This window comes from Xenia sp. Carnegie-2017, unplaced genomic scaffold, assembly GCF_021976095.1.
Source record: "Xenia sp. Carnegie-2017 unplaced genomic scaffold, XeniaSp_v1 HiC_scaffold_14, whole genome shotgun sequence".
NCBI classification, from domain to species: Eukaryota; Metazoa; Cnidaria; class Anthozoa; order Malacalcyonacea; family Xeniidae; genus Xenia; species Xenia sp. Carnegie-2017.
Window position 1 is genome coordinate 9,793,752 of NW_025813447.1, and position 27,203 is coordinate 9,820,954.

Below are 27,203 nucleotides of genomic sequence, written 5' to 3' on the forward strand. Positions count from 1 at the left end.
CTTTACTGCTGAAAAGTAAAATTTATTGTCATTCACTGGTAAAATCAATATCCCCCTCCCCCCTATGTAATTGTTTCTATGATAAATAAATGAAAAAATTACATTTCCTTGTACAATTTTACATGTATTATTCTACAAGCAACTCATCTGCCATGATAAATACATCACCATGACGTTTTTCTTAAAAGGAAGTAGGATAGTTAATCTGCCATAAATCAAATCTATGGTCATAAAATGAACATGTACCAATGACATCATTCAAACCATCAGCATTGTTGGCAATGGTGTTGCCCCAGTCTGCACCATATGCCAGAGATTTGTGGGCTTTGTATGAAGCAATCACTTGCATGTTAAACTTTTCCTGGTCATTAATTGACAAAACATGAAACCCTGAATGACAGCAAGCTGCCAAGAGATAATTTGCTTTCTGTGGATGCCACTTAAGTCTCCATATTCCACCTCCAACATTACAACTTGACAATGGATCCTTAATCATCCGATGATCCCAGATGTGGACTAACTCGTCATAGCCACCACTAGAAAAGAGATGTTCATGCAAGTGACTGCTTTGAATAGCACAAACACCCATTGTGTGATGTTTATTTACAAATGTTGGTCGAAGACAATCAGTTCTAATGTCCCAAGCCTTTAAATGACAATCATCACCACCAGAAAAAACAATGTTCTTATTCCAATAGTCATATGCAACTACCCATGCATCAAAGGTGTGTGCTTTCCAACTTTGCTTGATTACTATTTCACCACTGTGATCTTTAATGCTTAAAATTGTAACCCAACCTCCTGAATCACTAACAGCAAAGTATCTCTTGTCACTACCACCCCAGTCCAAGGATAGTGTCAGTTTGGGTGAGCATATGTCAAATGAGCTTAAACTTTGCAGTTTTGCATTGTCATTATTCTCAGTTAAACAATAGACCTCAACTTTGCCAGATGAACCGGCAACAGAGAGTAAAGTTGAGTTATTGACGGTATTCCATTTCATGTCTGTAATGGCGAAAGTCGCGATATTTTGAACTTCAACCACATTCTTCAATAAAAAATTATATTTCAGCAAAATAATGCTCCCAATTCTTGAATTATTCTGGCTTGATTTTTCACTACTGTCTGACTGGCTATCTTCAATTAGCTGATATGTCCCACAGGCAAGATACTTTGTATTTTCTCGACACCATTCCACACTATCGGCGTGGAACTTTGTATCAAGTTGAGCTATTGTAAATACTGAAGACGTCATCAAGAATTCAATGTCTCCTAAGATCTTATAAGCAAAAGGTGTTCAAGGTAAACACTAGACAGAGAAGTTGAGAAAACGTGATGAATACCGAGAACGTACTAATAAATACTGAGTGCCAGCGAGGCAGCACACAATTCCTGACGCTTGCCAGAATTGAAAAAAGGAGCATTTCCTGAAGTATTTCATTGAATTGATTTGTTCGTTTAAAGCTCTTTTTTACTGTTTGTGATGAAAGCCATGAACACTTTAGTGTGCAATTTGGAGGAAAGTATTGTGCATTCATGACTTTACGTTATTTCGTTTTTTCGCAAAGCTATGTACTAGAAACCCATGTTGAAGTATTGCTCTATTGAATTCTTTTCTGCAAAGCATTTATATTTAATAATGTCCCAAGGGCAAAACAGTAAAGCAATCTCTACATGCGAAAAATATTTTGCTAGTAAAAAAAGGATATGCAATAGACGCACGTAGACAATACTGTTATAGAAAATACGACAATACCTTATGCACCTATTGGCTTATCGCTATACGTTAATTGCAAAAGGTATTCTTTTTTGATCCTCCATGTAACTTATGAAATCATCCATCGTTTGGACTTTGAATGATTAAGCAGTTATTTTACTTATTTATCTTTAAGCTGGCGTAAACGCAATTCACAAGAATTTCATGTTGGGGATTTGCTATATGCGGTAGCTGCAATTTGTATGTTCTATATAAACGGTTTTCCCTTGGATTTCTAAAGATCTTTTTTTTCACACACTCTGTACTTGGAATGTATTTTAAATTCCTAGGATTTAAAATTCATCTCTCTGCAATACAAATTGTTGTTTTCAGTCATTTCCTGTGGGAAATCTCGCCACAAAGACTTTTTTACTGTGAAATTTGAATGGGATTCAATCGTATATAAATGTGTGCATGTGGTTTGTGTGAATTATATCAAGGCTGACATCCTATGGCAAATTCTTCAATTGACGAAAGTATGGAAGATTTCTCTTTCAGGACTCAACACTGCTTCCTTTGAACGTAGTTCAACTGTGGTCAACTAACTGAACAATTCTCTATGATTTTACGTCAAAACTATCCTTTACTTTGGCTCAACAAGCGCATTTCGAGAAACAGCCTCAATCACACCGACAGAAACCGTTGAATTCATTGCGTTTGTTGATACGCCCTACAAAATGATGTAAACTCAATTGCTTTTCCTCAATACGATCTAGATTGCATCACAGTGTTTTTGTACGCTACTAACCTGCTTTTTCTTATTTAATAGAGTGGAATCTAAACCTTTAATCGAGATGAACCGACTAACGTTACTTGGTGACCTGTATGATGTTTGTCTGTAGTTTTGATTCTTGCGAATGTTGACGCTCGTGTATTTGACAGTGAAGGGCCCCACTGTTAGACGCATGGTCAGTTTACATTCAATATGAATCTTTTCTACAGTCGGCATTTTACGGAATATCGGAGACTTCTTTTGGATTGTATGTATGTATGGTATATGGCAAGATGTTTATGGATATTTTGATCATCATGTTGTTTTGTGCAATGACTTTCTTCGTGATGTACTTTGCCTTTATTCGGTAAAGAAAAAACTTTTCAGATTTAGAGCTGGTTACACGGAGAAAGACAGCGGTATTGTACAGTATATGGGAACGTCAATACGTAACTATGGTAACTGTTAGCCATTGATATTGGAATATGGGGATGATTTATCAATTGTAATGTACTCTTGGAAATGGCGGTTGATCTCAAAGGATTTTGGTGCCCGATGAGGATGAACGGAAAAACTGCAATCTGGATGACGGAAGATAATGGATGACGAAAGAAGAAAACGACAAATTCAGGTTCATTCTTAAAACCAAATTTTTTTCACAATCTCATGCACAGCAGACATCATGCGACTGTTCCGATGGTCTTTAGTGTTTTATTTATTTTGAGTCTGCTGTGCTTGTTTTTCCTATTAGCTAATCAGGTCGTGGGGGTGTGTTTGTGTTTTAAGTTTTTAAAGGAAGTTTCGACAGCGAATTTCAGATTGACTTGTTTTTCTAACGTTATTCGTTTGTCGTCATTCAAGCTATTCTGATCAATCCAAAGTTCTGAAAACAAAAAAAGTTTGCTGATATAAGGGGTGCATGCTATCTTTTCATCTGAGGTCTAGGGTCACTCCATATTTTCCAATTATCTAAATCAGTTAGAAAATACAATTGTATTGGATGAGTATCTTTCTTAGGGGAACGTTCTAGATAACGTTCACAGCATATTATTAGAATTAATGGTCGAGAAAGTAAGACAACTAGAATAACTAAGCTAACATGACATTACATCGCTTGATCTAATACAATGACTGCAGCCCGACAGGACTGAATTTTATGGTGCACAATATGGAACAGTACGAATCATTATTTTGGAACTATCTACGAGAGTGATAAGAGTGACAAAGATTAAAGAAAAAGTACCGAGCTTTATGATAACGACAATGAAATAAAAGAACGACAAGAAAAAGCTAACCTTTCCTTTTTTATTCTGGATTCTTGATTATGAACTAAAGTACTTTCACACGGCTTTACTTTGAATCAGCTTCTTGATGCTGCAACAGTGTTGGAATGGCAAGAGAACAGTCTCAAAATGGTTCGAACACGTCGTACTTTGAACATTGCGAAAATCCATATGGAGCAAGCAGCACCTTTAGTGTTCATTTACCTTCCAAACAAGGGCAGACATTTGTAGGTTTTATTTCTCCAATATTAATTGGGCACAGAATGTCTTTGGATTGATTGAAATGGCTTGAAATTTTAATAAGGACTAAAATAATAAACTGAGCAACTTTTAATTTCGACATTTGAAAAAAATGATTAATCAATTTAATTAAGACCAAAAGAGTAAACCGAGCAACTGTAAATTTCGATATTTGAAAAAAATGAAAAAGAAAATTTGACTGCTTGTGCTGTTGCATGTTCAAGACCATTGGAACTAAAAATTACCAGAAATTTAAAAACAACAAAATCTCTAATTTGAAATTCTGTTTTGCCGGAAGGTTTTTCCCAGGTTCTCTGGTTTTCCTTCCATTTCGTTTTGCGGTTAAAAAACTGTGTCCACGTGTTGGGGTCAAAAATGACGTGAGGATTGTTTAATTTTTGCTGCTTGTAAAAAACGGTTTGTAATTTATTTTGAAAGAAAATTTCATAGTCAACATCATATTTGACCTCTGGGTTAAAGTCCCAGAGCACAATGTCAATGCATAAGAGCATTAGAGTTCAATAAAAATGCTTGCACTGTGTAACCAAATCAGCAAAACAAACTCTCTGCAGAAGAAATTTATTAATAAATAACGGTGATGGATGGAGATGACTGTCCAATCTGAGCTGAATTCGTATAATCGAAAAGCAGTAATAAAGTACATTGTAAAACGCATTTAGATAACAACGTTATTTGAAGTATCTTTGGATATAATAGTTTATTTCATGAGAACTCTTGCTTTGTTTACTTTTACTTTATTTTTAGGAAAATTGGTGCCACTCCTGTACACTATCTAACCAAGTGTAGGAAGGGTGCACATCTACCCTAATCCCACCCCCGTCTTTTCTACCTCCCACTTCTTTTCTTACCTCTCAAAAGCCATCGTTTATTCTGTACACCTTTTTTTGAAAGACTTCACGTAATACAAATAAAGATTACCACATCGAATCTGCCTTGTTTTTATCTTCGAACCTTCCCGCCAAATAATTTAAAAACAAGAAACATGGAGGATGAAAAATGCAGTGTTTGATTGTTAGAGGTTTTCAACGAATGTGTTATAGAGTTACCTGAATTTATAAGCTTTACTCCAATATGTTCATAGAAAACCTTAAGGAAGAAATGTACGATGTCATTAGTAAAGAGGTAATCAAAGAAGGGCTCGCTTGTATTATAAACAAGCTTTTGCTCAAATAATAATTTTCATCGAAAATAACATAATGAAGTGAACTGTTGTATGTGTTTGGATTATTGTGTAGAGATTGCTTGTGCTGGTTTCAATGAACGTTGACGCTTTGTGTGCATGTAAAATACTACAGGTTTGCATTAAAAAGATGAAATAAAATAAATGGTTGCAACTTGGTTTCGTGATATTATTTTCGTGGTATTTTAGTGGCTGTTGAAATGCGACAACGTGGAATATACTTTACTATCTATAAGAGGAAAAGATGACCTTGTAAAAGCGTACCAACATCATTCAGAACAGGTACATGGTATATGCAAAGAAAGGCATTCATTTAGCTTAAACAAATCTTTATGATGATTAATTCAATTTCACATAGGTGAAGCATGTAGTTCTTATCAACTGTGGTGGAAGCCTGAACATTATAGAACTGTTACAACCTCTGGATGATGTCATGTTTTACATTGCAGATAGGTAGTCAATGGTCACCACAACCTTGTCCTGCCAACAATCATTTTGATGATTTTGTATTTACCGTAGTCATAGACCCTTGGATCTTGATAACATTTACAATCAAGATCAGATCAAAATTCTGATGAAAGAAGGAGAGATTTTAGAAGTACCAGAATTTGATGACATATATGCAGCATCAGATGTAAGTTTCCAAATAGTAACATGCATACATTATTGCCAAATTGCATAGATGATGCATCATAGATGACATGTTGAAATAATGATCAATATGTATTTAATCAAGGATGAAGAAGATGAAGACTCTGATGAAGACAATGGCACACCATTAAAGCGCAGGCGAACAGATGATTCGGTATATCTTTGGACAAAATTTTTGGTTCATTGGTATCTTTTGGAGAATGTTCCCCTCCACATTTTGTACATTTTCCATACACATCAAACTGTCCCATTGTAGTCTTCTGTTGAGCTTGTTTTTGGATGGTCTTTCCCACATTTGATTCCAAATTGTCATATCTTTATTCTTATAAGTAGATATTGTGAAAAAACTGTCACTGTTTGGTTGTTTCATTTTTTCTAGGAATCACCACATAAATCTTCAAAGGAGAAACGCCTTTGGCATAAGAAGAGACAAACCATTCTGTATCAGTATTATGAGAATGCATTTCATGGAACATCGGTTGGTCATATTCTTGTAATGCTAATTTTGGTGTGATTCAGCATTTTAATCATGATATCATAACTCTTTTTGTAGTCAGCCATCGTTTTATATGAGCTCTGCTGGAAATTGAATAAAGATTCAAATTTGGCTCTTTGGTAAGCGAAGGAAAAATTGTTACTCTAATTTATGTTTCCAATGAATAAATTTAATTTTTCTCATTTAGGTGGGCTTCCGTTGGTTTGACGGATCAATTAATCAATGAAAGAGTATCAGAGTAAAGACAGGACTTCACATTAGTAATTCGAGTGATTTATATAGTGATTAGGATTAATGTTGATCCGTTTAGTGAGAAGTACAACGCAGACTCCAGGTCACTTCATCAGCATGTATTGAGACTTAACCAAGATAATATTGAAGAAAATGGCGTGTCATCAAACTTAATGAAACTAACATTTGAACATGAGTATCCTTCTCCATTTGTGTTAGATGTATTTTTATACTTTACATCATGACATCATCACACACATCAACTTTACATCATGCCATCGTCACACATCAACTTTACATCATGACATCGTCACACACATCAACTTTGTATCATGACATCATCACACATCAACTTTGCATCATGCCATCATCACACATCAACTTTACATCATGACATCATCACACACATCAACTTTGTATCATGACATCATCACACATCAACTTTACATCATGCCATCGTCAGACATCAACTTTACATCATGCCATCGTCAGACATCAACTTTACATCATGACATCATCACACACATCAACTTTGTATCATGACATCATCACACATCAACTTTACATCATGCCATCGTCACACATCAACTTTACATCATGAGATCATCACACGTCAACTTTGCTTCTTGCCATTGTCACTCATCAACTTTACATCATGCGGTCGTCACACTTCATCTTTACATCGTGCGATCGTTACACATCAACTTTACATCGTGCCATATGTTTAAACTTGTCCTTGACATCTGGTGGAGAATGAAATAATTGACGAGGTTCTATATCATAAGTCAGTCTCATCTATGATACAATCTCTCCGCTGAGTTTTTTCTTTGACGTTGATTTATCAGTCTTCGCCTCACTTTGTATCGACATTGGTCTTTATTTCAAAGTTTCTCCCATTCAATGTACACAGCTTGTAGGTTGGTAAGCTGCCAGATTTGTTGGCATTTCAACATGTCGAAATGTTTTAAAGTCAAAATAGCCTTTCATACATACATTCTTTTCACATCTATACATAATCAGGTTCCGAATTTGGACTTTGAAAGGAAAGCGAAGGCTGCGTGAGTTCTTAGCGGAGATTGGGTACAACGAAATGCATTATTTTTGGTCGATGATGAAGTGAAATGAGTTTAGAATGGTGTTTTATCGATATCGTTGACAGTTTACCACTTCATCAATGCCAACAGAAGTTTTCTGCGATGGATGTTACTCTCAAAAACACGCTAAAGGACTCCGTTTTAGAAGTTGCTGAAAAATACGGGTATGGGTGTAATTTATTCCTTTTGTTTCCAAGGAAACTTTCTGCTGATGAACATTGTTCAATTGTAAGGTTGGATGAGATTTTGTTTGGGTCTTTCAACGTTCAACTTGGTTTTAAAATCAAGGTATGGAGATAATTGCAACTATTTATAATATCTTTGGCGTAGTAGAGAGTCGTGTTTTTAACTTGAGATGTTGTTGCCTTCATTCTAGCTTACTGCCAGTGATGTTGTGTTTGCTGTGGCTGCTTTGATTGAAAATTCCACAGTAAGGCACTATTTCCTCTTGAAGTGGTCTACAGAAAATTCGTTGTCTATCTTACGATAGGCGATAGAGTGAATGTATGCTATACTGTACTTGCCCATAGAAAAGTGTTTTGTACTTAGCTATAGAGCATGTGCTTAGATGTACTTAGCCTGTAGTTAGACACAAGTGTATTCTATGCTGTTATCAACCATAGAGAATTGCTTGCTATTCTGCATTTAATCAGAATCTAGTTTACGTAGGCTATTTTGTAATCAGCTGTAAAGAAGAGTATCTTCCCTGTAATCAAGCATAGACAATATTCCTAAGTTTTATCAGCTAAAGCAAATTTTGGCATACTTCAAGCACCTGGAAATCAACTGTGTTTTAGATCAGTTTCGCGTCGGTGAGGAAAATATACAATCAAAGTCATCTTTTTCTTCACTTCATAGGAAGAAGGAAAAGCATATTCCGAAAACTTTTTTGAAGGTCTTGATGCTCTTTCTCGGTGCAAGTAAGAAAAATAGAATTTTTAGAAGTTAGTCAGTCGTAAAACCTTTTATGCTATACGAAACGTTTTTTCTTTTTTGAGCTTGGGTGGCGAATCATTGGAGAAAGGGTTAGATCTTTCTAAGAAACATGTAAGTAACTAAGAATTTATGATAAGGCATTTCTAGAAAAGAATTTTCAACTCGAAAATTATCAATCTACTTTCGTCAATACACCATTGGACTCACTGATCTATTTAGCTTGTTGCCATCTGGAATCAGGTTCATTCCTTTTTGAGCACACATCAAATTGTCTGCGCTGGTCCCTTTTTGTATGCCCATGTTAGAGAGGTAAATGGAAGAAAAATTTCAATTTCCATGCAGATACCATAACTTATTGACGTCAGAAAGAAAGCAGGCTGCCATTTTGTTCGTTCGAACATTTTTTCATCATGATGTTTCCATCAATAGGGAGCACCCGATTTTCAAGTATTTTCGACGCCAATGAACGCTACAAGACTGGCAAAGTTTGTTCAAAACTGTTACGTCATTATGGTAAAATTACGTCATTACTTTTAGTTCGTGTCTGTCTTATTTGTAACAGAGCGCAAGATGCGTTAAATCAATTGATTTTTTAGTCGAAAAACAAGCGAGCTGCAATGCTGCCACTTATTCTTACAGCACCATTGAATTTGGACACAGGTATCGTATTGTGTATTATTCGTGGTCCGAAGATATCGTCTTTGTTATCTTTACTTTGTTACTGCTAATGGACAATTGTGTCATTTTGTGACAATGACAAAAAACAAAAGCATTTAAATCTTGAGGTTTGTTTATAAACTAGTCTAAGCTTAGTCTTGACTCTAAAAGGAAACATCTCATTATACATTGGGGAAAACACGAGAATGTTCATATGTTTTGTTTCAACCCACTTTTCACTGACGCACAGTCACTCTGCAGAAAAAAGAAGTATCTGAAGACATCAAATATTGATAATTCTATAAATGTATAGCTAATGAAATATATTTCCAACAGTTATAAGAAAATGAACATGCAGAATGTGACAAAAACAAAGTACGACAGTACTTATAAGTATATTACCTAATAAAGTAATTTTGCCTTTTTTATTGGCTCTGAAAAGCCTCTTTGGGAAGAGTTCTATAAATTTTATTTTCTTGTATTCTCTAGGAACATGTTTGGTAGTTGGAATCCCCCCTGTAGCAGATGATACAAGAAAAAAGTAGGTCATCACGTTTTTATTTTCGCTTGGCACCGTTGCAATTAAAATATTATGTTCCAATGGTACGCACTATAAAATCTTATTGATTTCTTCAGTTTCCTAGGACGTGCATTTGAACTAGCTGCTGAAAAGACGAAATGTAGATCTTTCCACGATAATTGTGAACCTGCAGGTACCCTTCAAAGCGTTGTAAAATTTTTAAAAAGAAATTTGTAGAAGTGTTCTCTCGTAAGTCTCATTGGGGAAGGTGTTGTTGGGGAACGCTTTCAGTGTTCGTTTATCTTTGCGATTTTAGTCGTGCTGTGTGAGTCGTTTATTTATAGCTTTTAAACATTCAAGTAAATAGTTGATGTACGAAAAAACATAGCGAAACGGGATATAAACGACCCCGCCGTTATTGTGTTCGTTTACTTTGAAAGAGTGAAACCCACTCGGGATAGTAAATCCCATTGGATCCCATGGTACACACGAATGAACTTCAGTAAGACTTAAAAGACTAGTTGCATATCGAGGATGCTTAGAAATGGGACTGTCAGTCAAAGTTTTTGTTCTGAACAGCCTCAAATATATGTAGAAGAAATTATGTTTTATTTAATCTTTCATTAAGTCTGAAATGTACATAACTGTTCATATTCCTTTTAAATACGAATTCAATGCGAGCTTTTTCAAAACAGATGATCTACGCTGATCCATAAAAAATGCACGATGATTGTTTATTATAATAATTTTTCTTTGTAGTGGTCGAAATAAAATCCAAGGATCGAGGTAAATTCTTTGACGCTCTTTCATCTCTTCTGGCATAAAGTTATTTCTTCGAATTTAGGACTGTTTGATTGTATGTATTTCTTATTTCAAATATTTTAATAGTTAAATTATTATCATGTGCTTTACTCAACAACGATTTCAACATTTATCATGTAAAATATACACATTTTCGATCCGATATGATTTGTCTACTTTATCTTATCGATTTTATCTACACGCGCGGTTCCCACGCATGTCCACGTTTTCCTTTTTCTCGTTTTCAGACTTCTTAAAGTTTGTTTACTCGCGCGTTATATATAATTCAATAAATTCATTTAGTTTCGTCAACAAACCTTCATTAGTGTTAAGTAAAAAATATGAATGATTTTTACTTTTTACAACGGGAAAGAGGAAGGAAGTGTCGTGTTTCATAAAAATCCTTACAAGGGAACCAAGTTGAGGTATCGCTTCTATTGTTTTAGTTATGATAATTTCTCAGCAGGGATATCAGTTAAGAGTCTTTTAATCAAATTGGTCGTCTTTATGTCTTAAGTGTCTCACGTTTTGCATGCTTACATGACAATTAAAATCTCAAAACATGGATACTGTTTTGGACAAAGTTGATAGTTATACAAAGGTATGAAATGATCATGAATGTATCAGATAGACTAAGTAGTGAAAATATTATGTATGAATGCTTTTTAATCGTGCGTACTGTCGTTACTTAGTTATTGAAAAGGTTGCTGGCGTAAAAATATTTATAGTATCAAAAAACTACGATAAGCAATGTTAAAAAGCTCTTAAACATACCAGCATAATATCAGTCACACCATTTGTACTTTAACGCGATTAGACTTTTAAATACATTGGATAAGAAATATCGTGCTACTATAATAATACGTACCGTTATAAACATTGTGTAACTACCGATAATAATGTTGTACCGGTAATATGTAAACATTGTAGAAGATTGACAGAAAAGGTTTTTGTGCAGGTTTGTGGTTTTTTCTCATTTGAAAATAAATATCAATGATATTTTATTTGCATACTTTGTTGCGGTTGATGCCGCATTTTTATCAGATATTTGCATAAAAACTTATTTTTGTTTATTTTTGATTTAAATGGACGGGCTATTTAATTGGATAGCAAAACGTGGGCAGGAGCTCCTGCAGACTGCTATAACTTTTACATTCTCTTCATTATAGAGTGATTATTTGGAAAGCAGCGATGAAGAAACGCAAATCAATGAAAATAATTACATATTAAAGCAAGAGGTAGTATATTATGCTCTCTTATGTTGCATATCACCATTAAAACAATAAAAATGATCTAGTCAACTTGCAACATTATTCCTGCTATTTTTGGTTTGGGACATCATTATTCATTTATTTCGAAATGCATTTTACAGTGACTGAGCACAGGAATTTGCATAGCAGGACTGAATAAGAGGGCTTTCTTCTCCACTGATAATATTTCAACACAAATTTGAACTGTTTCTTTTTTCTTTTCTCTACAGGAATTTGATTGTAATAATGGTATTGTATGCTATATGTTCTTGTGTTTTGTTCTCATATTTAGGAGCAAAATTTTTCATTTGTTTGAGTTGTCTTTTTTCATTTTTAAGGAGTTGAAGATGAAGATGTGAATAATGTAATTAAGGAAACCTTAGCATTGAATGAAGGAGATAAAAATCATGAAAGCACTGCAGATATTTTTGATTGTCTGATGAATGAAATGGAGAAAAGTAAACTGCTTGTTGACAAAGATGACCGGAATGTTCAAGAAAAAATTGACACAATGTTGAATGAAAGAAATCAAGGAAACCTTGAATCAAGTGAAATGAAAATAACAGCACAAGTATTGCAGTCAATTCAAATTACATACTATGTATCTATTGTCATCCATGCTGTTGAATGAAAATCTTGCTCTCTTGCACTTCAATGTAGGCATTAAGCAAAGGGGCTAGATTGTCTGCTGGAGATGTATTACTTCATATAACAAACAGTGAAACAATTGACAACGAAGAGAATGGTGAAATGGTGATTATTTGACCTAGTGTAAATTATGAAACTTTTTATAAAGTTTTCTGACAATCCATTTTTGTTTAGGATGAATATTTCAGTAAAATACGGTCAACAAATACTGATGACGATTTTTTGGAACAGGTATGTAACATAATGTTATGTATGGTTCACAAAGAGCATGTTAGTACCCTAATGTACACAGTTTCAATGGTGCAGTATCAGTATCCACACAATCAATTTCTAGAATTGAACCGATGTCAGAGTTTCAAAAGTTTAGTTTGCTTACTCCCCCGTTGGTGTAACTTTATTTTATTTGTGAACCATTAATTAAGGAGTTTTGAAAAAAAATTTTAACATTACAAATAAAGTTGCACGAGTGCCTTGATCAGCTTAACAAGCAGGTACCTTTAAAAACAAAGTCTCTCGCGTGCTGCACCAGCAATGCAGGAAATAAGATGTCTCGTTCATTAAGAAAGACATCTGAGGCCATAACTAGCGATCTTCGTTCCCCAAAACCACGTTTGAGTAATCAGAAACTTTGCGGAAAAGTAACGATGGCGATGCACACTTAAGTAACGTTTTATAGTTTATTAATTAGAAGAAATATAGATACAGTTACTTCAGCACAACACGTGACCAGCTGGCCATCAAAGCAGCCGTAAAATCTGAGGATACCCATCAACTCAATATTTCTCCAGTTTGACGTACCACAACTTTCCAAAACTTGCTATTGAATTTCTAAATTCTCTGACTTCTTATTTGCTCAAAGATCTCTCCACCGCTCAACTTGGTTGTTATGAAATCCTAACCACAACTTTCCAAAACTTGCTATATAATTTCTAAATTCTCTAACTTCTTATTTGCTCAAAAATCTCTCCGCCGCTCAAATTGGTTGTTATGAAATCCTAACCACAACTTTCCAAAACTTGCTATTGAATTTCTAAATTCTCTGACTTATTTGTTCGAAGATCTCTCCACCGCTCAACTTGGTTGTTATGAAAAGTAAAGCAAGCATGGCTCGTCAAGGTTTGATGAAAGGAAGGCGCAAACCCACTGTGGCAAAGAGAAGAAGCTGGAACACTTCGATGGATGATGCGTCAATTTTTACAATGGATGAACCAAATGATGATTGCGTTGATAATGAGAAGAACAATATTGATGGGTAATCTATTTTAGTTTTTCATGATAAAGTCAATAAAAAATCAAGGCCTAAAAGTATTGATGTTATAAACTCTCTCATTCATGATATTTTGAAAGCTTAGATTTCTCATTTCGTAATAAAGATAGATATACTTGCCTTTCCTCGTCTTTTCATTAACTGTTCTTCACTGTCTATATGTAAAAGAGGCTCTCTTATTTTACTTTCCAGAGAAACCAGCTCTGCTTCAAGAACAGAAGGGAATGAGGATAATGATCTCAAAATATCATCAAGTTCCAGTTCAGAAGATGAAAAAGAAACGTGTAAACAATGCTTAAGTTCCGGTGTGGCTTTGCCTGGTCTTGGTGATGCTCTAAAGATACAGATGACTCGATCAGAACTCAAGGTAAATTATGATGAAGTTCTGTCTGAAATGGCATTTACTTGAATAGAGGAACGAATGAAATATTTCAGTAGTTTAACTAGTTTTATGAAATGTTTCTTTCTGAATTTTCATCTCATAAGTCTAATCTCACCAGTTTTTACAGCAGCTGCGAACTTCCTAACTCAGCTACCAAAGCTATTTTCTGATAGTTTTATTACAAAAAATTTTCAAAACCTAACATGTTAGGTTTCGTGTGACGAGTAAAAATGCATTTTTTGACAAGAACTGTTCTACAAAAATCCGTGAAAAATTTATTGGATCCGATGTTACTTTTATGTTTAAATTTCAATATTGAATCATATGGACCTTTGATTAAAGTACGATTAAAGACGTGTTTATTCATTGAACCTTTAGCGTCCAACCGCGTTGCGTTTAGCACAGAACGCTCGTGACGTAAAAGAAAACGAAGTTATAAAGGAAGATCGTGTAGAAACACCAAACAGCAAGCCGGAATGGATGAAAGAATTGGAAGAGATGAAGAAAAAAGGAAAGATATCTACACCGAAACAACTGGAGATGTTACCCGAACCGAATTCGGAGCTTCAGGCACTGTTTCAACAAAAGAAGCAAGTCACACTCGGTGAAAGTACATACAGTGAAGACTTTGGTAAAGATGATAGGACAGAAGACCAGACTATTGATCCAGAGCTGCTAGAGATGTCTGAAAAAAGAAAAAATGCAGATTGTTTGTATCGCCCACCAGAGCACGATCAACCTAGAAACTTTCACGGAGAGCACGATCAACCTAGAAACTTTCACGGAGAGCACGATCAACCTAGAAACTTTCACGGAGAGCACGATCAACCTAGAAACTTCCACGGAGAGGACGATCAACCTAGAAACTTTCACGGAGATGGTATGAATTCGGAACTAAATCAGAAATTTGAAAAACGGAAAACAACTAAACAGTTGGATGCAGGTGGTAAAGAAGGCTTTAAAGAATATCAGAGACCGTTAAGTTACCACGGAGGCAATGCTAACACGGAATTGAGTAAAATATTTGAAAAACGCAAAACGAACGCGTTAGAATCTAGCGTTGATGCTGGTATACACGACAGCGAGAGACCCCGCAGTTTCCATGATGGGAATATCGATTCTGGACTAAATAGCAACTTTCTTATACGAAAGAAATTAACGCCTATTAAAACTCGTCATATTGACGTCAATGACGGCTCGAGGCCCAAGAGCCTCCATGGTGATGAGATGGACTCAGAACTTAGTAAGATTTTTGAAAAAAGAAGGAATTTAGCTTCTTTACCTGGTGAAATTGTGGCAACTCATGGCGACGTTGTAAAATCTACCGCAAGCCCTGTCGTACCCAGTCATATTGATCCAGAACTTTGTAAAGCATTTGAAAAACGAAGAATTTTGAAGCCGTTGGATGGTGTTCACAATGTAGAGTCTCCGCTACCTTCATTTCAACGACTTCAGGAAGACAAAGGCAAAGAACCACAGTCGTCTGTTGCTGGTAATGATATAAATGAGACATCTTACATTGCTTGTGATAGATTTACTATTGGTAATAACGGGATTGAAGAAATGAAGGCAACTTTATCTGAAAGTGATGTGATGTCCGTAAACGAACAAGGAGGACCTGAGAGTTATAACAACGAAGAAGTTGATCATTTAAACGATACCGAAAATTCCTCCGTCCTTGATGGATCTATTACTTCTGTTGCTCCAATTGTTATTGGTAGTCAAGTGTATTATACACGTGTTGGTCGCATACCCAGTGCTCAGTCTACTCCCTATTCAAATAAATCTGATTCTTCCTCCTGTACTTCTTCTCGTTTTGCAGAGTCGCAATATGTGGAGAATCATGAATCTGGTCGACAATCGCGTTTACATCGTCAACTTCACGACCATACGAAGGAAAGTGGCACTTACCACCGAACAGGTAATTTCGTAGCTTCTTCTATTGAAGTGGTTGACGCTATGAAGCTTTCTTCACAATCTTCTAAATCTTTAAAATCCGACACAACGAATTTTATCGACCATCGTTCTCATGAAATAAAACAAGGTAGTGATGTGGAAGAAACGATTGCAAAACATGGGATTGAAGTCGTTCCTCATGCTATTATACCCGATGGGAAAACCCGTGATTATCATAAAACGAGGGACACACGCACTGTATCCCATTCAAGCCACATGACTAGCGTCAATACCCTTCCACCTTTGATCCATCCATCTCAAGATGTTGATCCGTTGTTGAAGGCAAATTCCAATAAATTTGAGTCAGATAAAAGGATTACTTTAGAACAACTACATAATGTTGATTCCTCCTCTCAATATGAAAAAGCCACTCTCCTTTCGGTTGCGATTTCTGATCCCCTACAACAAGTTAACATGCAAGAAGCTAAAGGTACCCTTCCGCAAGCAGTGACAGTGAGAGAAGTGATGAGTCCAGTACGGGAGGTTGAGTTTGAGTGGAAGAATGTGAAGAGAAACGCAAACAACCCTTCAATGAAAGAATTTGTTCAAACGTATGTCGATGGATCTTCGAATGATTTAGGAGATCGCGATAATGATGTCAGGGAAAGAGTTCGAGTTGTGGAACCTGAGAGTTATGTAAAATCACGTAGCAATGGCGATGCCACCAATGTTCATTACAATTCCAAATCTATCGTTAGTAGTGATGATCTTGTAACGCTAAGAAGAAAGACCAAGTCTGGAAGAGTGGTATCTAGGCGGCCATTTTCTGAAAACTATACCGATGTACGTTTTCAATCCAGCTATAATGAAGAAGGAATGATGAAGTTTCAAAGGTCTGAAAGTTTAAGGAATAGAAGGAGCGAGGGTTTTATGACGAGTAGTGATGACAGAATTGTACGTCAGAATGATGGTGGAGATGTTGGGGAAAGTCGTGATTATCGTGAAAAACACAACTCTAACATTACGTCAGACATCAATGGCCAGCATTCCTCCGAAAGATTAGAAAGAAAGAAAGTTGATAAAGTTCTCGATGTTACCGAATCAAGGAGTCGTTATGATTGGAACGAAGCTAACGAAGAAATGGTGGAGTTATCTGACTATCGTACATGTCGCAGGGATGGTGTATTGAGAGAAATGTCGCGAGATGTGTGTTTGATCTCCCCTGACATGAACGATATTCACAATCAACGTTGGCATTATAAAGACCAAAAAATAATTTATAAGAATGAACAAAAAACCTCGAAAGCAATTCCAAACGGTTTACAAAACGATAAGAATTATGAAAATAGAGCATTAGGAATGAACGCTTTATCGAGCAGGGCTCAAGAAACTTCTAATCTTTTTGCCCATGCTTCTTCTACGGTTACAGCATGGACTGGCGCCTACTTTTCTCCTTTGATTGGTGGAAAATATGTCACGAATGATAGTGAGTGTATAGTGAATGAAAAAGAGGGTAATAGAGAGTTGCTTGGTGGTGGTGAGGGGCGTCATTCCTCACCTGGTGAGTGTGACAAACTATGTATTGTAATATTTTGTAATAATTTATGATCAGTAATTGTTAAAAAGCACTAGTGTTTGTGTTAGTTTCAATTTTGAACAAAGGATTGAGTGCAAGTGTATCAAAGTTGGTTTTTCTTATAACTTTTTTTCGTTTTGAAGATGTCCAATCCTCGAACAAAATGTAATTCCCAAATGGAAACAAGAATTGCAGGAAAGGAGGCGTTTACAAATGGCCCAAGGAAAAATAGTTGCTCCGAAAGATCCCACTCCAGCACCCCAGGTAAAGTTATGTTTCATTTTGACAACTGTGTTGCTTCTTTTGTATGTTTATTATTTATTGTAATGATCAGCATTTCATTGTTCAGAATGATGTTGCTGAATGGCAAAAAAGATTGAAGGAAATCAGAAGCAAGTGGGAAGAAAAGGTAATGGGGGGTAGTGGTAATTGCTGAGCATCAAAGAAGGATGATGTCTTGTCATTGAATGAGTAGATCTCATCCAAAGGAAAAGGGTAATAATCCAGAATTTCTTAATAGGTTTCAACAGAAAAAAAATAATGAAGCATTGAAAGTATTATTGCAAGAGCAATAAGGATATTACAACCAATATGTACCATGTTGGAACACAATTGTCGTGTTGATTTGTACTTTTATCTGTTTTGCACTTGTCCAAGTAACAAATCTTGAAAAAAACTCAATATTTTAATCCCAAAATTACCAGCTGTTGTAAAGTTTTTATATTGTATATTTCATAAAATTGTTAATATATTAGACACACGCCAGTCAATGATATGTTTATACAATTTATTTACTATCATATATTTAACTATTGCAAAATTTCTACACATGATATGAGGATGAAGAGTTCATTGTGTATAATAAATATCTTCTGTAATGGAAAGTATACAACAAAAATTTTAAGTACATTTCTAAGCATTGTCCCATCACCTGAAGCTTGGTAAACTTTCAAAAGTATATCCTCTCCATCCTTTCGTTGCACGATAGATGTATACTGTATGGTAACCTGTTATGAAATAGTGTAACTTTCATGTATTTACTTCACAAGAGTGTAATCTTTGAGTGGATAGTGCAACATACCTCCTGGCAAAATGCAAACTGCAGCACACACAAAAAATATCACTGCTTTCGGACCTTGAAAAGAAATTATTTTTCACTTCGAAATGTCCTTGGTTTAAGTTATTGTGTTAAAATTGTATATATACAAGTTATGATTAATTTTGTTGGTCACTCTAATTGATACTTACCATCGTGTTTGGGAATTGCCGACAAAACAATACCACAAATGAGAAATGCTAAAGGCAAATGAAAAAACAATTGGTCTATATACATCAAGCAAACAATATGTGTCTTTTGATGATACTTACACATCCCAATAACCAGTAAGAACAAAGCCCCAGCCACTGTCTTCCAGTTTTCACGTACCTTTGGATGATGGTACCACCTGAAGAAGAGAAAAAGTTAAAGAAAAATTGAAATATTGATTGGAATAATACTAGAGCATAATTCAATTTTAGTTTCACCTTTGTGAGCGTGTATGTCTCCTTCTAGGAGTTGTGTTAACATTTACATGAGTATCGTCATTTTCACTTTGTTTGCTTCGTCTAAACGAACATGATGGTCTATTAAGAATATAATCGGCATTTATCTATCAATTACAAAAACACATTTATACTTTAACTCATTTCGTCCTTTATTCGACTTGAAATCACTCTTCTATATTCAAAAGATAATCGTTGTTTTATACAGATTTATACTTGTGGTAACTTTCTCAATCATGACAAATGCACTATCGTACAAAGTAAAGTTTTCTTGTGATAGATGAAAACATGATTATCGACTATAGAGACAGGATGATGTGAAATTATCAAATATGATAAAAACCTGATACGAAGCGTAGACATTGTCACTGACACGAGTAACACCTATATCTCCCTTCTCATTTATTTCATCGTCATCTGAGTGATCACGAGTAGGCGAACCAGATCTATTTTCGCTAGCTTCACCCAAATCGGCATAAGGAACTGAACTCATTCCTTAGAAGTTTAAGCTACTAAAACAACATTTCCCAAACTCACTTTGATTACTTTGAAACTCAGAAATTTTACTGAAAGGACTTTGTTTTGTTTGTAAATTAGTTTGTGACAATTTAAAAAATTTTCCCGTGAAAATATTGTTTTCGGTGACGTCACTCTCGGAAATTATCCGTCGTTTGACGTATGGTTTTGTCATTGAAATTAGAATTATTGCTTTATTTATTTGTTTGTTATTATATTGTATATTTTGCAGAATGGGAAGTTTGTTATCAAATGGCTTCCTTCAGAAATTCTGAAGGTAGTAATGTGTGTAATACTAGTTAAGAAAGGGTAGATGTGTACACAACTGACATCACCACTATCCTTTTGAATCCCTTTGAATTGATACATTAAACATTGACTATCATTACCTGTCTTAGTAATACCAGTTTATCATTCCATTTGTAGACTGTGTTACATCAACGACTTACTTAAGATAACTATTATAAAACTTCCTACTTCGTATTTTTTCCAGTCTAAAGTAACATCTACTATAGATAATCATTTGTAAAACATTCTAATGGTGTGGGGGGAATGGCTCAAATAGGTTTGCTTTAAATTGCATTGTCACTGTCAAAAAATTTAGTGACTCAAAGTTTGGGGAACAAAGATGGAAAGAGGACCAAGAGGCAAAGGTGTGTGTTTAGAATAAATTATAACATTCAATATTTATAGGTAACAGTCCATGTTTTTTAAATAGATTGCTGGATGATGATGAGATTAAGCATGCTGATGATGATTTAAGACAACTTCTTTCGAAAGAGCTTGCTAATTATTTGGATCGGTCTGTGATTTCATGTAAAGAAATTATTTTTGTTTCAAGCACTAATGTGAATCTCTTTATTTTTACTTGTGCATGTTTAGAAACATAATACATGTGGAAATCAACAATTGTTGTAATGGTAAGTAGAACAAAGAATTTCAATTGTATTTAAAATGAGATTACTACCATTTGATGGTCTACCTTAGAAGAAAGTCAACTGTGTGAAGAGCAAAATGAAAGAAATGAGAGTGGTGAGCCTTTTCACTGACAGATAATTAATGCATCAAGTGCTTGGAACCATGGAGTTTTGGTGGGATGAGGAGTGTGGTGTTTGGTTTTAAAATTTTGTAAATTATTTGTCTGCAATATCTTTTATAGCTTTTCAACTGTTTTCTTCAAGCTCCAATCAAGGAGAAATTTCTATTGCTGCAGAAAGCAAAGAAAAACTAAATTTAATTGTCAACGACACAAATAATGATTTGAGGTTTGTGAGTGTATTAAATGGGCTGCTTCAAATGTAAAACTCATCTCCAGGGCCCTATTCACATGACAAAAACAAACCTGGGTTCTCCCAGATTAGTTTTTGTATGTAAGCTCTACTAATCCAGGGTTAACCTGGGGGTAAACTCAGGCCATCTCAAAAGGTTGGTTGAGTTTAATCTAGTTTAAACCTCGGTTAGAAGTGTTTACATGCAAAAAATTTAACCTTGGTTGAATCTGTGTTAATTTTAAACTGGATTGAACCCAGGTTAGTTTATGTCATGTGAATAGGGCTCAGATTCCTTGAATTTTTCACTTTTCATTTAGCTCTAGTGATGACGAAGAAATGATAAGAAAATTAAAAGAGTCTGCTGTCTCAGTTGCAGATTTATTTGGAAGTAGAACGAGTACACAATAGAATTGACCTATTTGACTTGTTGTGCTTGGATTGAATAATTTAATTACATGACGTATCACACGAACTCTACAAATTCAAAGACATCGATATCCACGTTCTTAAGCGAAGGAATTCTACAATTTACACAGATTTGGAGATTTCTTTTTGTCGTGCCAATATATTTCGTTATTTTATTGTACGGGCGACTTCTCTTTCTGTAGAAATCGATGATATAATATCGTAGTAATACTTATTACCTACATTAAAAACTGCAATTGTTATTTACAACGTGGTTAAAGTCACCATAGATTCAATATGCTCCAACGATGGAACTTTGCCGTTCGTCATCTTCGAAATGTACCCGCTGTTTTCAAGGTAATGAGAAAACTTGGTTGAAATCATTTGTTGTATTGGAATAACGATGAACAACCCACCGCAAATACAAAAACTGCTAAAATAATAAATGTATCCGTCTTATTAAAATAGCCTCGACTCTCCCAACACCGTTTTCGTAAAGCTTGGGTTTAATCGGTTTTATAAAAATAAACATTTAGATAAATGTGCAGTTCCGTGCAAATGATTTAGATCACTACCTTGAAAATTTAAATGTTCACAGTTTGGTAAAAACTAGAGAAAATTGTATTTTTTGTGTGCATTTCTAATGTTTAACATTCAACAACTGTATATTTTTTGAAATCAGGGGGGGATATCTCCTGAAATACTCAGGGTGGGGATAAATTTTGGGGCGGACTGACTTTTTAATATCCTAATGTATGCTGGTTACTCCAACCTACTTTTAAGCACTTTGAGGGTACCCCCTCCCTGGCAGCCATGAGTACATTCCATACATGAACCGCCCCACCGCTCCTCTACAGTCCTTCTCACCATAAATCTTCATTCAGAAACAAGTTCAAAAATTGTTTCATCTGATTACAGCACGGCACTTTGCTCCAGTACAAAACCACTGACCAGTCTATTCACTTTTTATTACGACCATTCAAATCTCATTTTTTGCGACCTCCTGTGCGACGCAACCTTTCAAACTTGGCTTGAGATATCGTCGTCTGATTGTACTTGAAGATACTTCCTTATCCGTCCGTTTCAGAACAACAACTTTGGATATAGTTTACGCAAATTGACATTCCGTATTCACTGTAAACATACAATTTTTACTTAATTCACCAAAGCTGAGCTTCTTGAACATTGAAATATGAAGTGTGACCTAAAACATTTACATAGCACTTTACCAGAACAAGATTTTCAAATAGCACGACGAAACACTTGCCATTATTAAACGACACGTTGCAGCTTCTCATTTCTGATAGAACAACATTTGTACTACTTGTTGGCTAAACGTTTCGTGGAAAGCACACAGATCTTTTTCAAAACCGAGAATCTAGACTTTCTTGTTTTGTATTATGATCATGTGCTCAACACTCGTTGTGCTCTTGTTTTTGGAACTAAAACGAGTTATAATTTCTATACATTTGTTTTCCTTTGCTTAGATTCACTGAGCATAGTATCAGGAAACAGGGCAGACAGGTTTAGTTTCTTCCTATATGTAATGTAGTTTATGTTGTTTATAAATTATTCTGTGTATTAGTTTACTTATGTAAATGTTTATTGCAAGTGTATGAAGTGAAGCACGTAGCATCTTCCTGTCTGTTATATTCTTCGTGTCCATTTGTGTTTTTATGTGACAACTCTGATCACACATCATCATCTGTCGTAATATAAAGATACTACTTAGAACATGATAATTGAACTTACCGGTCAAATACGTAAAGGCCACTTATATAAGACCGATGCTCTTTTCCTTCAGACCACAAGCACCAAGCTCAGTTTTGCTCGCGTCTATACTGACGTTTAATAAATATCAACTTTGTATTTCTTCAGACTTCGCACTTTAGCACACAAATGCCTCACTTGAAAGCAGAATGGGGTTACACCGAGGAAAATGGTAAGCTTGATATTAATTTCTTTCATTCAATACTGTTGGAGAATAGTTTTAGCTCTTTTTATAGCTCTTTCTCGCCGTTTGTTTTTTATAATTGATAAACAAATTGCGAAATTACGCACGAAACCTAATTTTCCCGTTTTGAGGAATGCTGTTTCGCGTTTCATGAAACAGCAATTCTGCCCTACATTATTTATAAATTTTGTCTCCTTGCCTTCATTCTATGTCTACATGACAACAGAAATGTTGTTATATCAGCATTGTATATATTAACGATCACGCTCATGATCGGCCTTTTTGTCTTGTGTCTCGAGCTTATTGATTACTGGAACAGTTAACTATTCATACCTTGAAAAAAACAACTTGGTTGCTGTATAGTCAATCGAAAATAATGAAAACACTGGCGTATTACCAAATGCAAACATACTGAATAGACAGAAAAAAACATGAACGGAAAAAGAGTGCCTGACGGTTTCGCGGGTGAAGGATACGACGTATTAACGAATAAATAGATGGCCAAACACTTGTCTTGGGGAGGGGGGGTCTGTAAAACATTAAAATATTTGCTCCTTTTCTGCAAGAAGTGTGCACGCGAAGAATAAGATATTTATTTACCATTTTTGTGCCAGGCTAATAGAATTTCTCAATGTCTACGTGGTCGTCACTGTCTCCCGGCATCTATCTGACTGTCTACCCGTTTATCCACTTGTCCGCTTGTACCTATTCAGCGTTTGGTTCGCCTTTCCTGTCTTATCAAGTATATGCTCTAATCTTTTTACTCAACCATGATTACGGTTAAAATATTGTAATTGAATTGATTTGAAAAGAAAATGGGAGTAGAGTCTGTGGAAAAAGTCGAATATTCACGCTTTTTATGAAATAATTGTTTGCCTTCGTCGAGTGTGAAATGCTCGAGAGCTAGACATGTTTCCTACTGTGTTCTACCTGATCATCACATTTTTATTTGTCGATTGCAATTGTTCTGGTGAAATGCTGTTTTCTTTGAATAATTATATTGTGTATACGCTTTCCTGCGAATCGTTTCAAATATCTAATGTGCTGCTGCCTTGCGACACACACACATATTGGTACATGTAGTGTAAAGTATATTGCATACGCTTGGAGCGTGGGGGGTCGGTGCTATATGCGAGGTATATACTATAGGGATGATTAGGTATATTTACATATTTTCGATATATTTTCATGATAATTTCACTGCATGGTCTGTTTTTACTGATCCCAATTACGTATACATGTGCGTGAAAGACGTCACGATTGACAGATTACCGTCATCATGATCTGGATACCAGTTTTTTGACGATATTTTTGGCATGTTATGCGCTTTACGTCCCTCCTACTCCTTAGCGTGGTCGCTAAATTAACGGACGTTTCTTGAATTGCAGTTATGCAGTTTATGAGAAGTGTCAGCTGACAGATGTGAATGATGACCTTTGATCGTATGTTCGTAGAAATACTGTATATTCACGTATTTTTAGGTCCGTCTACATGGTGCAATCTTCCAGGCGTAAAGATTGGTAACCGTCAATCTCCAATTGACATTATTCAAGCGAAGGCTTCTTTCGACGAGAGTCTCAAGTCTCTTCAATTCTCCTATCCAAACTTTGAGAAAGCGACATTAAACAATAATGGTCACACAATTATGTTTGCACCCGGTGACGACGAGAACGCTTTTGGTTGGTAATAATTTACTTTGGTCATCTTGAACTTAAATGACGTTTGTTACGTCTCCCATTGTTTTTTTTCTCTTCACTCGCTATTGTTAATCATTAGCGTTTCAAAAATCTTCGTACAATGCTTCAATGCTTCATCCTTTCTTTCCTTATTGTTAAAAGTTGTAGGTACGTGATTTTCCTACATTCGTGAATCATTCGTTATTGGTCATATGCGATTAAAAAAATTGTAGAAACAGTTTGCAAATGTCAATAAAAAAGCGTCAAATCGAATATGATGGCGAGCACTTTTAGCACACTTCACTCTTTCAGAATTGAGACTTTCCGTGGTGACAAATATAAAAATTGTTTTAAAAATTGTTCTGAAAGAACTGCATATTTTAAAGCTTTTTTCAACCATTCACCATGGTATTCGCGACTTTTGAAACAGTTCTGTACGAATGATAATATGTATGTTTTAATAATTTAGTCGTACGTGGTGGTCCTGTTACTCACACGTATAAATTGGCTCAGTTTCATTTTCATTGGGGCGTCCATGATGACGTTGGTTCAGAACATACAGTTGACGGGAAACCTTACGCGGCCGAGGTAAATGACGTTATTGTTATCGCTGTTCATGCAAATTTTCACGACTGCCAAAGAACCTCTTTTTCATGCTTGATGTTATATCTTTTTCTTTCTTATATATTTCTAGCTTCATCTTGTCCACTATAACACTGATCTCTATGCTTCAGCTGGCGATGCATTGACTGCCGAAAATGGTCTTATTGTTTTTGGTATTTTCTTAACGGTGCGGGATAGTCTTAAATCGCTTTCGAAACTTTTGCTATACTTTAATAGACTACATTTTTATAAAAAAGAATGGCAGTTTTTATTGAACATTTATTCATGAAGGATTATCGTAAATGTGTTTTCTATCGATATAAGTGAATTTTTCATGTTAGGTTGGCGATACAGAGCATGCTGGCTTGCAGAAGATCATTGACAAAATTTCCCAAATTCAATCATCGGTAAGTTTGTATTCATGTCGGAGAACGGAACTGTCATTCATCCTGAATTTGATGCGATGTGCTTGAAGTCAGTGAAAATAATTTGTCGAGCATTTTAATAAAAGTGTATTTTTTTGAAGGGAGCGAGTATTACATTAGAGAGCGCCTTCAATCCTATCGTATTGTTTCCTGGTAAATATTTCTTTGTGTTTCTTTTGTGTGTGTGTTTATATCTATTTGACACTAAATTGCTCAACTGCTGTGAATATTTCCTTCAGATAACTTGGATTATTGGTCGTACCCAGGCTCTTTGACAACACCACCACTTTCAGAGAGCGTCACGTGGGTTGTGTTCAAACAACCCATCGTAGTTTCCAGTGGACAGGTAAGGAATCGAGTTTGAACATACAACCTTCTATTGAATGCATTTCATATTAAGTTATTTCACAAGGCGTTTAAAGCAAAATATTTTCATCGTGTTTTGTGCAACGTTGTGTCTATGAAATGTTGTACTTTTAGGTCGCAGCATTTCGTGAAATTGAATCAGCTGATGGCCAATGTCTGTGTCAAAATTTTCGTCCAACTTGTGAGTTGAACGGTCGCGTTGTGAAGGCATCTTTTAAATATAAAGCATAAGGCTAGCTAAACTATTTGTAAATTGTAATATCTATGTCACAATGTCTTCTGGGACTGGACGAGAAATCTTGTGTTAGCTGTGGAAGATCAAAAATACTTCTTATACATGAGAATACATTCTAAATACGGTAAAATTTTAATTGTTAATGGATTTTGAACTAAATGACTAGAATTTGAATGAATATATTGTCGCCAATGGAAAGCAATATATCTCTGTTTTGTATAATCTTTGTACAATATTCAAACAACCCTCTCAATATGTGTCTTGCTTCTATCCTGCTTACATGAGGCCTACATGGAGAGTTAGTCCTGCCATTCGAGAACTGAGCTGGAAATGCTGGAGATTTTTCATGTATATGCCACAGGAAGGGCTTGATCTTTCTACAAAGCTGAAACTTAAAACAAATACGCATCATGTGACGATGGATCATTCTTCATCAATGAAGGCATGAAAAACATGAAAAGACATGAGCGTTAACTTGGTTTGATGCCAGCCATTTTGTATTTAGCATTAAAGCTTACGGTGCAGATATAGAGTTGGACCTTTGCTCATAAAATTCAACCCTACTTAAAAGAATACCTTAGATCTAAATTATTGATGTGCATCAAAGGGCCTT

The 27,203-nt window shown here is 35.4% G+C and overlaps 6 protein-coding genes and 1 long non-coding RNA gene across 15 annotated transcripts; 4 read left to right on the forward strand and 3 right to left on the reverse strand.

Annotated features, from left to right (window-relative positions):
• Position 1: 1 nt before the first annotated feature.
• Positions 2-1,326, reverse strand: LOC124434081 (diphthine methyltransferase-like). Its single transcript, XM_046983954.1, has one exon. It carries the CDS (start codon positions 1,253-1,255, stop codon positions 182-184), a length of 1,074 nt encoding a protein of 357 aa, XP_046839910.1. The 5' UTR covers positions 1,256-1,326; the 3' UTR covers positions 2-181.
• Positions 1,327-4,958: 3,632 nt separating this feature from the next.
• On the forward strand, positions 4,959-10,741 carry LOC124434078 (cell division control protein 45 homolog). Its single transcript, XM_046983948.1, has 23 exons — positions 4,959-5,134; positions 5,248-5,307; positions 5,382-5,474; positions 5,551-5,645; positions 5,712-5,826; positions 5,929-5,997; positions 6,223-6,321; positions 6,397-6,458; positions 6,527-6,577; positions 6,650-6,766; positions 7,416-7,487; positions 7,591-7,650; positions 7,730-7,828; positions 7,898-7,952; positions 8,041-8,094; positions 8,523-8,584; positions 8,663-8,711; positions 8,820-8,909; positions 9,030-9,113; positions 9,197-9,260; positions 9,747-9,798; positions 9,894-9,970; positions 10,537-10,741. The coding sequence occupies exons 1-23, from the start codon at positions 5,084-5,086 to the stop codon at positions 10,599-10,601; spliced, it is 1,695 nt and encodes a 564-aa protein (XP_046839904.1). The 5' UTR covers positions 4,959-5,083; the 3' UTR covers positions 10,602-10,741.
• Positions 10,742-10,819: 78 nt separating this feature from the next.
• Positions 10,820-18,367, forward strand: LOC124434073. Of its 7 annotated transcripts, none has more exons than XM_046983937.1 (12): positions 11,014-11,179; positions 11,748-11,816; positions 12,059-12,077; positions 12,167-12,399; positions 12,489-12,581; positions 12,651-12,707; positions 13,535-13,728; positions 13,936-14,110; positions 14,504-17,582; positions 17,741-17,861; positions 17,947-18,006; positions 18,118-18,367. In XM_046983937.1, exons 1-10 carry the CDS (start codon positions 11,141-11,143, stop codon positions 17,764-17,766), a joined length of 3,984 nt encoding a protein of 1,327 aa, XP_046839893.1. In that variant the 5' UTR covers positions 11,014-11,140; the 3' UTR covers positions 17,767-17,861; positions 17,947-18,006; positions 18,118-18,367. The 7 variants fall into 7 exon arrangements, with proteins under 7 accessions (XP_046839896.1, XP_046839894.1, XP_046839893.1 ...); XM_046983939.1 differs by having other exon boundaries at positions 14,504-14,855; positions 14,976-17,582; positions 17,947-18,367; XM_046983942.1 differs by having other exon boundaries at positions 11,015-11,179; positions 14,504-15,617; positions 15,948-17,582; positions 17,947-18,367.
• Positions 18,308-19,768, reverse strand: LOC124434087 (transmembrane protein 134-like). Its single transcript, XM_046983960.1, has 7 exons — positions 19,483-19,768; positions 19,274-19,314; positions 19,122-19,202; positions 18,966-19,042; positions 18,846-18,893; positions 18,679-18,732; positions 18,308-18,604 (listed from the first exon to the last, which is right to left on the reverse strand). The coding sequence occupies exons 1-7, from the start codon at positions 19,630-19,632 to the stop codon at positions 18,525-18,527; spliced, it is 531 nt and encodes a 176-aa protein (XP_046839916.1). The 5' UTR covers positions 19,633-19,768; the 3' UTR covers positions 18,308-18,524.
• A 34-nt stretch (positions 19,769-19,802) lies between these two features.
• LOC124434088 lies at positions 19,803-21,598 on the forward strand. 3 transcript variants are annotated; one of them, XM_046983961.1, is made up of 7 exons: positions 19,803-19,932; positions 20,260-20,308; positions 20,374-20,457; positions 20,538-20,575; positions 20,643-20,687; positions 20,815-20,920; positions 21,244-21,598. In XM_046983961.1, exons 1-7 carry the CDS (start codon positions 19,818-19,820, stop codon positions 21,332-21,334), a joined length of 528 nt encoding a protein of 175 aa, XP_046839917.1. In that variant the 5' UTR covers positions 19,803-19,817; the 3' UTR covers positions 21,335-21,598. The 3 variants fall into 3 exon arrangements, with proteins under 3 accessions (XP_046839917.1, XP_046839918.1, XP_046839919.1); XM_046983962.1 differs by having other exon boundaries at positions 20,646-20,687; XM_046983963.1 differs by lacking the exon at positions 20,643-20,687.
• Positions 21,409-26,788, forward strand: LOC124434084 (carbonic anhydrase 2-like). The gene is made up of 9 exons (XM_046983956.1): positions 21,409-21,688; positions 23,210-23,273; positions 24,767-24,964; positions 25,431-25,549; positions 25,656-25,751; positions 25,906-25,971; positions 26,091-26,142; positions 26,229-26,335; positions 26,470-26,788. Exons 1-9 carry the CDS (start codon positions 21,629-21,631, stop codon positions 26,584-26,586), a joined length of 879 nt encoding a protein of 292 aa, XP_046839912.1. The 5' UTR covers positions 21,409-21,628; the 3' UTR covers positions 26,587-26,788.
• On the reverse strand, positions 21,464-23,212 carry LOC124434092. The gene is made up of 3 exons (XR_006944696.1): positions 23,084-23,212; positions 22,561-22,773; positions 21,464-22,465 (listed from the first exon to the last, which is right to left on the reverse strand). It is a non-coding gene; the product is annotated as an uncharacterized LOC124434092 (long non-coding RNA).
• Positions 26,789-27,203: the final 415 nt, after the last annotated feature.

Bases quoted from the DNA above. Each gene is read 5' to 3' on its own strand.
- LOC124434081 (XM_046983954.1), bottom strand. From the start codon at position 1,255: ATGACGTCTTCAGTATTTACAATAGCTCAACTTGATACAAAGTTCCAC.
- LOC124434078 (XM_046983948.1), top strand. From the start codon at position 5,084: ATGTTCATAGAAAACCTTAAGGAAGAAATGTACGATGTCATTAGTAAA. The intron at 6,322-6,396 runs GTTGGTCATATT...CTCTTTTTGTAG, and splicing joins ATGCATTTCATGGAACATCG to TCAGCCATCGTTTTATATGA. The intron at 7,829-7,897 runs GTATGGGTGTAA...TTCAATTGTAAG, and splicing joins GAAGTTGCTGAAAAATACGG to GTTGGATGAGATTTTGTTTG.
- LOC124434073 (XM_046983936.1), top strand. From the start codon at position 11,141: ATGGATACTGTTTTGGACAAAGTTGATAGTTATACAAAG. The intron at 12,582-12,650 runs GTGATTATTTGA...ATTTTTGTTTAG, and splicing joins ACGAAGAGAATGGTGAAATG to GATGAATATTTCAGTAAAAT. The intron at 13,729-13,935 runs GTAATCTATTTT...TTTACTTTCCAG, and splicing joins GAGAAGAACAATATTGATGG to AGAAACCAGCTCTGCTTCAA.
- LOC124434087 (XM_046983960.1), bottom strand. From the start codon at position 19,632: ATGAGTTCAGTTCCTTATGCCGATTTGGGTGAAGCTAGCGAAAATAGA. The intron at 19,315-19,482 runs GTTTTTATCATA...TTTTGAATATAG, and splicing joins ATGTCTACGCTTCGTATCAG to AAGAGTGATTTCAAGTCGAA. The intron at 18,894-18,965 runs GTAAGTATCATC...ATTTGCCTTTAG, and splicing joins CTTACTGGTTATTGGGATGT to CATTTCTCATTTGTGGTATT.
- LOC124434088 (XM_046983961.1), top strand. From the start codon at position 19,818: ATGGTTTTGTCATTGAAATTAGAATTATTGCTTTATTTATTTGTTTGT. The intron at 19,933-20,259 runs GTAGTAATGTGT...CAAAAAATTTAG, and splicing joins TTCCTTCAGAAATTCTGAAG to TGACTCAAAGTTTGGGGAAC. The intron at 20,576-20,642 runs GTAAGTAGAACA...GGTCTACCTTAG, and splicing joins AATCAACAATTGTTGTAATG to AAGAAAGTCAACTGTGTGAA.
- LOC124434084 (XM_046983956.1), top strand. From the start codon at position 21,629: ATGCTCCAACGATGGAACTTTGCCGTTCGTCATCTTCGAAATGTACCC. The intron at 23,274-24,766 runs GTAAGCTTGATA...ACGTATTTTTAG, and splicing joins GGGTTACACCGAGGAAAATG to GTCCGTCTACATGGTGCAAT. The intron at 26,143-26,228 runs GTAAATATTTCT...TATTTCCTTCAG, and splicing joins TCCTATCGTATTGTTTCCTG to ATAACTTGGATTATTGGTCG.